The 13,529-nt window shown below is 46.6% G+C and overlaps 1 protein-coding gene across 1 annotated transcript in view; it reads left to right on the top strand.

Moving 5' to 3' along the window:
* Positions 1–2,916: 2,916 nt before the first annotated feature.
* PPA1 (inorganic pyrophosphatase 1) overlaps positions 2,917–13,529 on the top strand; it is an 88,643-nt gene continuing 78,030 nt past the window's right edge. Inside the window, exon 1 of the mRNA XM_077259140.1 lies at positions 2,917–3,228. Coding sequence (XP_077115255.1) covers positions 3,168–3,228 — 61 coding nt within the window. The 5' untranslated portion in view covers positions 2,917–3,167. The remainder of the gene's footprint in view (positions 3,229–13,529) is intronic.

Here is a 13,529-nt window from a genome sequence, read left to right as displayed (position 1 = left end):
GCACTGTTGAGGTGTAATGGAAGCCCAGGTTGCTTTGATAGCAGCCTTCAGCTCGTCTGCATTGTTGGGCCTGGCATCTCTCATCTTCCTCTTGTTTTTAAACCAGGTATTGGTACTTTTCGCAGTGTGGACAAGTGCCAAGTCCTGCTAGAGAATGAAATTTCCATCTCTAAAAAGCTTGCTGGCAGAGGGAAGTATGAGCTACAAACAAAAAAACATGGAGGGCACTATCAACCAGTATCAGTAAAGACAAAGGGGATCTACCTGAAGCATGAATACATGAGACACTGGGGAAAACAAAAAGAAGAAACATGCTATACACAGGGACCACCACTAATCTATAACACAAGTAAATTTTATTTGTAAAAGTCAACCAAACACTACACCGCAAAAAAATACATAAATACAATTAAAACCAAACACATTTCATAGAACCCTTGGGTTCTATGAAATGTGTTTGGTTTTAATTGTTTTTATGTATTTTTTTGCGGTGTAGTGTTTGGTTGACTTTCACAAACAAAATGTACTTGTGTTATAGATTAGTGGTGGTCCCAGAGGAAAGTATGAAGTGCTCTAAAACTTCCTGGTAGACGCCTGCACTGACTTTGGTATTGATAAAACATAGTGGACTTACAGCAGCAGATGACATGGCTCCTCAAACCATCACTGATTGTGGAAACTTCACATTAGACCTCAAGCAGCTTAGATTGTGGCCTCTCCACTCTTCCTCCAGACTCTGGGACCTTGATTTCCAAACGAAATGCAAAATTTATTTTCATCTGAAAACACCTTGGACCACTGAGCAACAGTCCAGTTCTTTTTATCCTTGGCCCAGGTAAGACGCTTCTGGCATTGTCTATTGGTCATGAGTGGCTTGACACAAGGAATGCGACACATGTAGCCCATGTCCTGGATATGTCTGTGTGTGCTGGTTCTTGAAGGAATGACTCCAGCTGCAGACCTCTCCTTGTAAATCTCCAATTTTTTTAATGGCCTTTCCTTTCAAGGCTGTGGTTATCCCGGTTGCTTGTGCACCTTTTTCTACCACACTTTTTCCTTCCACTCAACTTTCCATTAATATGCTTGGATACAGCACTCTGTGAACAGCCAGCTTCTTTAGCAATGACCTTTCATGGCTTACCCTCCTTGTGAAGTGCGTCAATGACTGCCTTCTGGACATCTGTCAAGTCAGCAGTCTTCCCCATGATTGTGGAGCCTACTGAAACAGAATAAGGGACTTTTTTAAATGCTTAGGAAGCCTTTGCAGGTGTTTTTGTTAATTATTCAAATTTACTGAGATAATTACTTTTGGGTTTTCATTGGCTGAAAGCCATAATCATCAACATTAACAGAAATAAACACTTGAAATAGATCAATCTGTAATGACTCTATATGAGTTTCACTTTTTGCATTGAAGAACTGAAATAAATTAACTTTGTGATGATATTCTAATTTTGTGAGAAGCACCTGTAGATCTGCAAACACTAATCGGATGTACACGCAGTTTAATCAAGTGTCATAGACTTTAATGAGCATATTCCGTCAGTAAAATGAAACAAAATGGCACAATGCATTTCTATTGTGAATATCACTACTCGGGCAACCCCTTCTGAATCCCAATCCCCTCCACTTATGGTGTCAACATTGGATCTCCTTGCGGCAGACAGCACTGGCTTCACTCTTTTCTCCTTTGGGTAAATCCAGACATTCTGAGGAAGTGAGAGATGAAAAGCAGGTCTCACCTCCTCCGGATGTCAATTACGTCTGTATGAGGGTGAAGCCAGCGCTGATTGTTATGTCACGCGATCCCAGGGGCCAATGTCATGTGAGCCCCAGGGGAGCCAGTGCCGACACAACTGGAACGGCGCCTGAGGTGATCATAGGTGGTATTTTACTGGGGGGAAACAGGGATTCAGAAGGGGTTGTCTGAGTAGCTGACAACCCCTTCTAACACCATATTTCAACAGCTATAAAACCGATGGAATATGGATGACAAATACCAATATGGAAAAGGTATAAGGCCTCATTCAGACATCCTTGAGTCGCATACGTGTTTTTATAGATAAAACACGTTCCCACTATAATCTATGGAGCTGTTCACATGTCCATGTTTTTTGGGAACCACGTGACCACAAAAAAATCAATTAATTCTTTCATGTGAACATTTGGTCTATGTAAAAACTTTCATCTAAGTAGCCCTATAGACCATGTCATGGTTTGTTGTCACTGACGGCGGTCAGGCCGAGGCCCGTGGTGTGAACCTGCCCTAATGGATAGGAGAAATGGTGCAATTTATCGCAAACTCGAGAAATCACTGGAGAAAAACTCGCCTCTATTGAAAATCAGCACGGTATTTACGTACTAGAAGAATCCCTGTCTGAACGAGGCCACACTCAGGAGGAAACCGGCCAGTGGTGCCGCCTAAATACAGATGTGATGGTTCACCCGCTCCGGACGGGCGCGGGATCCGCCGATACATCGGATGCATTGGTCAGGCCCGCCTGAACATAGCGCTGCATGCTGCCACCTCTCCATGTGCATGGGGTTATACGCTCCATGGCGCACATAGATGCGGGGACTGATGGGGTCTTCTGACCTGAACCTATAGCCTCATACACAGGGTCCCGGTCAGTATACATGGACTTGTGTTTTATAGGAGCAGATCCTGTGCCCGCAGCAGCTCACAGCGCTAGGCTGGCACTGTGTCTTCTCCCCGGCCGGGTCTGAGCACCAGCCGCCTCCCACCACATGACACCGAGGTGACTGGCTGCATAGCCGGGGCAGTGCTCAGTGCTCTGCGGGCGCCGGGGTCCTCCTACACCACTAACTCCACGTGGCGCCAGCACTACCTGCCGGCGTCACACAGTAGGCGGGGTCACTGCTCTGCCTGTCAGTGCACACATGACGTCACTCACCGTTCATTCATTGCGTATTCTAGACCGCGCCTACTCGCTATGGATGAAGGCTATTGGCTCCCCGTTCTGTGGGTGTGTACCGCAAACAATTTTCTTTTGACAGGAGCCCGGACCTAAGACACGCCCACAACCTCTGCGGCCAATGAAATTAGAGCCGGGAAGGTGTGTGTGGGGATATGGGAGCTGTGCGCCGCCGGGCCTGTCCTTACTGTGCCTAACGTCAGCCGGAGCACACCGCAGAGGATCGGCAGCATGGCGTTCAGCATCGAGCACAGGGCCAAGGCCAACAGCCTGGAGTACCGGATCTTCTTCAGTGAGTGATGTGCAGCGGGCTGGGGAGGAGGGGTGCATGGACGGGCCTGTATCCTAGCGCTGTATGGAGGGAGGCTGGTGTATGGAGGGAGGGAGGCTGCTGTATGGAGGGAGGGAGGCTGCTGTATGGAGGGAGGGAGGCTGCTGTATGGAGAGAGGGAGGCTGCTGTATGGAGAGAGGGAGGCTGCTGTATGGAGAGAGGGAGGCTGCTGTATGGAGAGAGGGAGGCTGCTGTATGGAGAGAGGGAGGCTGCTGTATGGAGAGAGGGAGGCTGCTGTATGGAGGGAGGGAGGCTGCTGTGTGGGGGGAGGCTGCTGTGTGGAGGGAGGCTGCTGTGTGGAGGGAGGCTGCTGTGTGGAGGGAGGCTGCTGTGTGGAGGGAGGCTGCTGTGTGGAGGGAGGCTGCTGTATGGAGGGAGGGAGGCTGCTGTGTGGGGGGAGGCTGCTGTGTGGGGGGAGGCTGCTGTGTGATCATTGCTGCCCCCACATAGGAGCCACCACTCTGTACATGTCATTGTTACCATTGTGGCAGATCACGGGTTAACCCTGAGAAGTGACAGGGCACATTTATTGCAGTGGGGTCTGAGGGTGCATTTTCCCATATAAACTTATTAAGAGTTTTTTTTTTTTTTTTTTTAAGTGTAAATTAGCAAGGTCCTGTGCTCACCCCACGTTTTGGGTCGGCTCCGTTGGCGTTATTCACTGCTCGGTACAATGTGATTAAATAAGTGACGGTTCTGGAACTTTTTGATTTACCTTTTTGTTTCTACGTCTCTGTGATCAGTATCTCCAGATGAAGAGTTTATTAACAGCAAGCGGAGATCTTGACAATGGTGAGGAGTAAGAACTCGCTAGCGCCTTATTTATACAATAGTTCCAAGGGATTGTGCTGTACTGTGTATCAGGAGGGAAGAGCTGGTCATGGAGGGGCCACCAGGAATCGGCACCGGTCTCAGAAGACCACCCGGTATCTGTCTCATCCCCTGGTGCAGAAGTGAGAAGTGCTGGAGAATCCCACTTGGTGCTCTCTGATTTGTTGCTTTGGGCACTGACGTCCCCTCCATATACATCAGACTATTATCGGCTGTACTCCTGATATCAGCAGGCTCAGATGGGGGGGTCTCCTGACTGTATCCCAACCGATGTCTAACGCCTCAATACCTGGCACTGTCGCCGGCGGTTCGGACCAGGGTGTTCAGTTGCTTAGAAATACATGCAGCCGCACGCTCCAGTCCCGTGTGCCGGCTGCAGTGCCGGGTATTGAGGCGAGAGACTCACGTGAGTTTCTCGCATCGAACTTACAAGTGTGACCCCGGCCTAAGTGTTATTTACTGGGAGGAAACCTGGGGATTCAGAAGTGGGGAACAATCCTCTTTAAAGTTCTCAAAATGATAAATGGTTAAGATTGGAAAGAGCTTGTAAAAACGACCAACTTTGCTATTGTTAAACATCCTCCATATTCTCAAGAAGAAATGTATCTTTAATTCCCAGTTCGCTGCTTGTTGCCTAGGTTTCTTGCCTCTTCTAGTCTCAGTAGTGGCCGGTCTCCTTGTTCTGTAGAGTTTGGAAGCGCTGCTCACGGGCTGGTCGGATCACTAGAATCAGGCGGCTTTAGAGCCCTTCTAGCCGCCCCTCTGGAGGACTTGCAGTTTGGACCAGAGGCTCAACTATGCCACCAGCTCCAACTGTCAATCATTCAGAAGTTCACTGACCCCAGCAAACAAGAACTCAGGGGGCCGGTATGCGCTGTGCTCCTGGAGACTGGTTTTGAGAAAAAGCTTGTCCTGGATTATGGGGGGAAAAAGGCAGGAACTGTTATAAAATGATCTAGGAACCGTCACTTACCTGTCAGGTGCCCCCTCTAAGGCCAGTGAGGGTCTGCAGTGGTCACATGGCTGATGATGATCCCTGAAGGAATGACTGAGATCACCAGGGAAGTCAAGGATCGTGCATCGTCTTATAACGTCTCCTACTGGTGGGCAACTTCTTGTATTTACTTCCTCATATATCATATTCTGCGGTGTATTACATAAGCTATCATTGCTGTCTCCATTGGGGCTCACAATCTACTTTCTCTATCAGTTTGTCTTTGTGTGAGTTTCCTCCCACACACTTGCATGTAATCTAAAGAATGACCGTACAGCACATCCAACATTAAACCTGCTTTATTCAGTCCATTTATAATGTCATATTTCACATGAGATGATGTGGCCATCACACCGCCCACTCCTGGTCTCCTGCCATAATACATATGAGGAATGGCAGAAACGCGTTGGTGTCATGTGTGCCTCATGCGACTGTACATGGATTGAATAAATCGTGTATCCTTCTTAATGTCAGATGTGCTGTAAGGCTTTGGATTACAAGTATTGTTTGCTGTTGAGCTTGGCACCCAATTATACGAGGCCGGTGGCTTCATACACTGATGGTGGTAAGACCACTTATTTATGGGGAAACCATACAAACTCCTGGCAGATATTGTCCTTGGTGGGATTTGAACCCAGGACCCGGCGCTGCAAGGCTGACATTGGTGTGATTCACACAACCTTTTAGAGCAGAATTCTATTAAAAAAGCTTTTGCTTGAGATCCCGGCGATGAATGTGGCCATTTCTGCTCTAGTCTGGGATGAGTTCTGCAGCACCTTCGCCCATATTATTATTATTATTATTATTATTATTATTATTATTGCACCATTTATTCCATATCGGATAGTCCAAGCATAATACTTGTTTGTTCAACCCTTTTGTCTATAGGCTCATAGGCTGTGACTTGCTTCTTACTAGTCTCTGAGCAGTACCAAAGGTATCTTGAGCATTCTATGGAGATGTTATCTTTAGGACATCTGTGGCAGTCACTGAGTAGATTGCAGGTCACTAGTGGTAGTGAAGATTAAAGGCAGCAGTCATTTACCTGCTGCCTATAGAAGGACTACTGGACAACACTGCATTACTAAAAAAATGTTTATACTGTTGTATGGGGTGTTCTCTCATGCAGTTTTTTAACTTTTTTTTTTTTTTTTTCAAATTTCTGAAAGAATAATCCCTTTAATTTGACAGCTCAAGACCTTAACCCTTTATGAAACTTGTGTTCGGGTCATGGGATTTCTTGCAGCAACTTCAACTATTTCTCCTTTAATTTACAAATCCTTTTTTCTGTGCATCTTACAACAGCCCGGTATAGAGGAGTCACGCTACGTGACTGTGAGGCCTCCGTGGCAACTTTCCCTCTGTCACTTGTCTCCCTGTTTGCATCGCTGTCCATTGATGTTAATGATTACTGTGTGATATATTTTCTTCACAGGGTTTATCAAAGGAAGTAATAATTCTTCATCTGACTAATCATGGCTGTGACTGTCCCTGGTCCTGCGGCTCAGGCCCATTTTAAGTGATAACCTCTGTGCTGCAGTTCCAGGGACAGGCACAAAAATTCCCCACTTGTAGCAATACCACCCATTATTAGTAGGTGTCAGATTTGGGCCTTATTCAGACAATCATAGAATGTTAGAGTTGGAAGGGACCTCCAGGGTCGTCATGTCCAACCTCCTGCTCAATGCAGGATTCACTGAGCCATCTCCGACAGATGTCTGTCCAGCCTCTGTTTGAAGACATCCAGTGAAGCAGACCTCACTAACTCCCGTGGCAGCCTGTTCCACTCATTCATCACCCTCATTATCAAAAAGTGTTTTCTTATATCTAATCTGTATCGTCTCCCTTCCCATTGCTTCTCGTGTTTCCATGTGCCAATGAGAATAAGGATGATCCCTCTATATTGACAGCCTTTCAGATATTTGTAGGCAGCTATTAAAGGGAACCTGTCACCCACAAAATGGCTGGTGAGGTAAGCTCACCGTCATCAGGGGCTTATCTACAGCATTCTGTAATGCTGTAGATAAGCCCCCGATGTTACCTGAAAGAGGAGAAAGACGTTAGATTATACCCACCCAGGGGCGGTCCCGGTGCGGTCAGGTCGGATGGGTGCCTCCGGTCCGCTCCGGCGCCTCCCATCTTCATTCCATGACGTCCTCTTCGGGTATTTACGCCGCGGCTCCGGCGCAGGCGTACTTTGTCTGCTCTGTTGAGGGCAGAGCAAAGTACTGCAGTGCGCAGGCGCCGGAAAGGTCAGAGGCCTTGATCGTCGCCATGGTCCGGGTTCGGTGCCGCTGGTCCGCCCGGCTCCATGAGGACGCGCGCGCTCAGCGGCCGGCTTCTTATCCAGCAGCTGCCGCATGGTAAGGAGGAGCGGCGCGTCTAACCCGGAAGTCGCTGGAGCACTTCCGGGTTGGGTCCGGGGAGGCAGGAGATTCGGCGCCAGATTTAAAAGTGCAGCACTAGCGTCGGCCGGTGTGTGTAAGTATGGCTTCACCGGCCGATGTAGCGCACTTGCCTGCAACAGAGCGGTCTCCCAGTAAGGAGACAAGCGCCAGGAGCAGCACTAAAAGTGGAGATTGATCCCAGGTTAAGCGATCTGCCACCAAACAGAAGGATCTTTCATCTAAGAATCCGCCTCCAGAACCGGTACCTGTCAGCTTCACTGGGTGAGTTTTTAAAAGAGTCTCTTCCCATATGCTGATATATGTTCCTCCTATATCCCCTTCCTCTAGACTAAGAAAAGGACACATAAAACCAAACACAGAGAATGTGCCTTATGTTTGCAACCCCTCCCGGACTCATATACTAAGAGATTGTGTGCAGACTGCATCATATTGACCTTACGGCAAGAAAACGTAATGACTCCGTCTGACGTTAGAGCCATAATTCGCAAAGAGATGCAGGGTCTGGCGCATACAAGTAGCACCAGTACCCGTCAGCCTAGCAGGTCCCGATCTCCAGTAAGCTCGGAGTCAGAGGTAGTACAAAAATCCTCTGAAGAGGAGTCCCAGCCAAGTTCATCGGAATATGAAGGAGGGCTTTGTCTACCAAATAGTAGTGTAGACAGTTTAATTAAAGCCGTCAGGAGCACGATGGGGTGCCCAGATGAGAAGGGAAAGAAGTCAGCACAGGACATCATGTTTGCGGGGTTAGGACAAAGAAAACGAAGGTCCTTCCCCGCTATATCCACAATTAAGGAGCTGGTTAAAAAAGAGTGGGAGAAACAACATACAAGAGGATTCTTACCATCCTCTGCTAAAAGACGCTATCCCTTCAGTGACGAAGAACTTAATTCCTGGCAAAAGATACCAAACGTTGATGCTGCAGTGGCTTCAACTTCTAAACAGTCGGTCTTGCCTGTGGAGGACTCAGGGACTCTAACTGATCCGTTAGACCGAAAGGCAGAAGCCTTACTTAAGAGGTCATGGGAGGCTAATACGGGGGCATTCAGACCAGCCATCTATAGCACCTGTACTGCAAGGTCACTGCTAGTATGGACAGAGAAGCTGGAGGAACAAATTAGAGGTGGAGCTTCGAGAAATACAATTCTGTCAAATCCCTCTAATGAAAGATGCAGTAGCATTTCTAGCAGATGCGTCGGTGGATTCGCTACGCCTAACAGCCAGGTCAGCCGGCCTAGTAAACACAGCCCGGCGAGCACTCTGGTTGAAAAATTGGAAAGGGGACGCACAGGCCAAAGCAAAACTTTGTGCGATCCCCTGCCAGGGTGAGTTCCTATTTGGGAAAACTCTGGACGAGCTCTTAAATAAGGCAGGAGAGCGGAAGAAAGGCTTCCCTAACCAGTACCTTCCCTCTTACAGGAGAGCTTTCAGGAGACGCCCCTTTACCAGGAACAAACCTACTGAACAAAGGGAGCGCTGGGAGACAAAGGATCCAAAACAAAGAGGTGCTCTGTTTTCTGGATCCTATAACCAAAAACGTAATAAATACCGTTAATTATGAAGTGGGCGGTAGATTGAAATATTTCTTTTCTAAATGGAAGCTGATGACATCTAGTCTTTGGATTCTGGACATTATTGGAAACGGATTAAAATTAGAATTTGATAGAATCCCTTGGGATTCTTTTATTGTAACATCTCCGAGAGGTCAACAACAACAAGAAGCTCTAGAATCAGAGATCCTGTCGCTTCTATCTAAAAAAGTATTGATAGAGGTTCCCCGAGATCAAAAAGGGAGGGGGTTCTATTCCCCTTTATTCTTGATCAATAAACCAGATGGTTCATTTAGAACCATCATAAACCTCAAAAAACTAAATTCCTTTTTACGTAACCACACTTTCAAAATGGAATCCATTAGTTCTACCATCAAGCTTTTGTTCCCTAGGTGTGTCATGGCCGGGATAGACCTAAAAGATGCTTACTATCACCTTCCTATACATGCCGAACACCAGCAGTATCTAAGAGTAGCGGTCATCCTGGAGGGACAGGTTCGTCACTCCAATATGTAGCAATGCCATTTGGGCTTTCTATGGCCCCCCGCATCTTTACAAAAGTGATGTTAGAGGTGATGGCTCATCTACGCCAACGGGACACTTTAATAATACCCTACCTGGATGACTTTTTAGTGATAGGCAATTCTGTGGCTCAATGTAAATTGCGGTTGTCTAACACAATCTCATCCCTGCAGGAGTTGGGTTGGATTATCAACTTCGAAAAGTCCAGACTGAATCCAGACACTACTCAAATGTTTCTAGGGATCCAGCTAGACTCCGTAAGTCAAAAAAGCTTCCTCCCGCATTCAAAGAAAATGACAGTCAAAGGTGTCAGAAGCAATAAAAAAAACCCTACATGACACTAAGAAAGGCTATGTCCTTATTAGGATCATTGTCCTCATGTATCCTGGCTGTACCATGGGCTCAATTCCATACCTGCCAATTACAGTACGAAGTCCTGTCAGCCCAGGGACGGAAAAGACACCTAGAGAGTAAACTAACTCTCTCTAGAGATGTCATAGAATCTCTATCCTGGTGGCTAGATATGGGACACCTTTCAGGGGGCGTACCTTGGATAGTAGATCCATCCAAAATAATTACTACCGACGCCAGCCCTACGGGATGGGGTGCACATATGGAAAATGATGTAGTCCAGGATACCTGGAATCAGTCAGAATAATCATGTTCTTCAAATTGGAAAGAATTAACAGCAGTAGGGAAAGCCTTAAATTATTTTCTTCCACAGATTCAAGGAGCAGATGTAAGAGTTTTCTCAGACAACACCACAGTGGCCTATGTAAACCGTCAGGGCGGTACACGGTCAGGAAGTCTCATGACCATCGCAGGGGAGATCTTCCAGTTCGCAGAGACTCATCTTGCGTCCCTAACAGCCCTACACATCAGAGGAATAGAGAATACCAAAGCGGACTACCTCAGTCGAAACAGGCTGCGCCAGGGAGAATGGTCCTTAAACAGAACCGTGTTCAGACTAATAACAAGAGCATGGGGAGTGCCTCAGATAGATCTATTTGCCACAAGAGGCAACAGACAGGTAGAAAGATTCGCTTCCCTGAACTCCATGGATCATCCAGACATGCTGGACTCCCTACACCATCCTTGGAACTTCAAACTGGCTTACGCCTTTCCTCCAATGTCTCTAATTCCGCTAGTGATCAGGAAGATCAGGAGGGAACGTGCAAGGGTGATTCTCATTGCACCCTTCTGGCCAAAGAGGCCGTGGTTCTCCTGCCTCCAGAGCATGTGTCTATGCGATCCATGGATTCTTCCATTGGACAGGGAACTACTGTTCCAGGGGCCGTTTTTCCACCCGCAAGTGAAAGGGCTTCACTTGACGGCGTGGAACTTGAGCGGCAGTTACTAAGCTCAAGGGGTTTTTCAGAACAACTAGTAAAAACCCTGCTACTAAGTAGAAAAAGATCTACCACCCTGATATATAGCAGGGTATGGAAAAAATTCTTAGACTTTCATACAATACCATTCACTAAACAGGTTCCGATAACACCTATTCTAGAGTTCCTACAAAAAGGTAGAGAATTAGGATTATCAGTGAGCACCTTAAGAGTCCAGATATCCGCGTTAGGAGCCCTATATGGATATAATATAGCCGCTGATAGATGGGTCTCCAGATTCATTAAGTCTTGTGAACGAAGTAACCCGGTACATATTCCCCGTCTACCTCCGTGGGATTTAAATCTAGTGCTAGAAGCCTTAACCAGCTCCCCATTTGAGCCTCTAGATTCTATACCTCTAAATGTCCTCACATATAAAGTAGCCCTCTTGGTAGCCCTGACCTCAGCCAGACGTGTTAGCGACATCCAGGCCCTATCAGTAGACCCACCATTCTTACTGATATTCCATGATCGAATAGTCCTAAAACCAGACCCCTCATACCTCCCTAAAGTAGCATCCACCTACCACAGGTCACAGGAAATATTTCTCCCTTCCTTTTTTGATTCTCCTGTAACCCCTGAACAACATAAGTTCCACACCTTAGATGTCAGAAGAGCCATCCTGACTTATATAGAAAGGTGTCAGACATGGAGGGAGAGTAGGGCTCTGTTTATCTCCTTTCAGGGCCACAAGAAAGGACATGGGGTCACGAGAGCTACCATATCTCGATGGATCAGAGATGCTATCTGCTTGGCCTATACATCAAAAGGCGAGATTCCTCCAGTGGGTATTAAAGCGCACTCAACACGAGCCATGGCTTCCTCCTGGGCGGAACAAGCGGATGTCCCAATCCATTTAATATGTAAGGCCGCAACTTGGTCTACACCTTCTACCTTTTACAACCATTATAGACTTGATCTATCTTCATCTTCTGATTTGACCTTTGGTAGAGCTGTTCTTAGTACAGTAATCCCACCCGAATAATGACTCTCTGAAAGTTTCTCATGTGGGGTGCTGTCGTGGACTCATTAAAAGAGCATTACCGGTGAGTAATCCGGCTTATCGCCTGAGCCGCAGCGTAAAGACCCGAAGAGGACGTCATGGAATGAAGATGGGAGGCGCCGGAGCGGACCGGAGACACCCATTTGACCGGGCCGCCACTGGGTGAGTATAATCTAATGTCTTTTTCTCCTCTTTCAGGTAACATCGGGGGCTTATCTACAGCATTACAGAATGCTGTAGATAAGCCCCTGATGCTGGTGAGCTTACCTCATTAGCCATTTTGGGGGTGACAGGTTCCCTTTAAGACTCCTGTCTTCTTTTTTGCAAGCTAAACATTCCCAGATCCTGCAACCGTTCCTTATAGGACATACTTTGCAGTCCTCTCACCATCCTTGTAGCTTTTCTCTGAATTTGCTCCAGATTTTCGTTGTCTTTCTATTCCTGGTTTCCACAGTTAGGATACATGCCTATTATAATCCATTGCACTGTTCTCATGTCTGTGTGGGTTTTTTTTTTTTTTGGTTCTTTGGCTGTACTTCAGTACTTGTCTCGCACAAATGTCTATGTATTTTTTTCTATCACACTCGTGGGCACGGTCTTACAGTTGTCACACATAATGTGTATGATAAGTGACAATTGTCTCAATCCCTGGCAGTATAGAGCTGGCACACCATAATCGGGGTTGTTTTGGAGGAGAACGCTTATAGACCTCAATTGCTATTTATTACAACTTAGAAAATGGGTTTTCTGGATCAGTAGATGGGTCCCAGGGAGCTGCTCCATACAGCCTCTCTCCTGCATAGCCTTAATTGACTCAGACATCCTATTTACTCACACCGATGACCTTGCCAGGTTCTGCACCTTCTGCCAAGGATGACAGCTGATCGCTAAAGGCTCTAAGCAGTAGGGCACATTGCAACTCTTGTTTAACCCCCCCCCCCCCAAAAAAAAAAAAAACAAACAAAAAACCCTACAATATTTCTCAAGGTTTGGTAACCTGTTCCTTATGAGGACATCACTTTTGATTCACTGTGGAATGTTTATTTAGATTACACTATTCTGCCTGGTATCTGGTGCAAATCTCTGGAGCGTTCATTTTCTGTGAACCTTCATATTGGTGTTGGCTGGTTCCTGCTCACCACGGTGCTTAGAACGTCACTGGACTTACCCAGGGGGGTTCCCATTCCATGTCTCTATACATATTTAGCTCCATAAGTTTTCTTTCCATAGATATGCTGACGCTTCTAGCCGCCATCATGGCTCTCTTGTATGTCACAGCCTTACTTTATCACTGTATACAGCAAGTACATGTGCCCGTATATTGCATATTTAGGATGGAGGCAATTTAACCCCTTCACGACCTTGTCCCTTTCCGTTTTTGCATTCTCGTTTTTCATTCCCCTCCTTCCCAGAGCCATAACTTTATTATTTTTCCATCAATATGGCCATGTGAGGGCTTGTTTTTTGCGGGACAAGTTGCACTTTCAATGACATCATTGGTTTTAGCATGTCGTGTACTAGAAGACGGGAAAAAAAATTTCAAGTGCGGTGAAATTGCAAAAAAAGT

Source organism: Ranitomeya variabilis, chromosome 4 (assembly GCF_051348905.1).
Source record: "Ranitomeya variabilis isolate aRanVar5 chromosome 4, aRanVar5.hap1, whole genome shotgun sequence".
In the NCBI taxonomy this organism is placed as follows: domain Eukaryota; kingdom Metazoa; phylum Chordata; class Amphibia; order Anura; family Dendrobatidae; genus Ranitomeya; species Ranitomeya variabilis.
The sequence above is the reverse complement of the archived record's forward strand: the minus strand, read 5'-3'. Positions and strand labels throughout refer to the sequence as shown.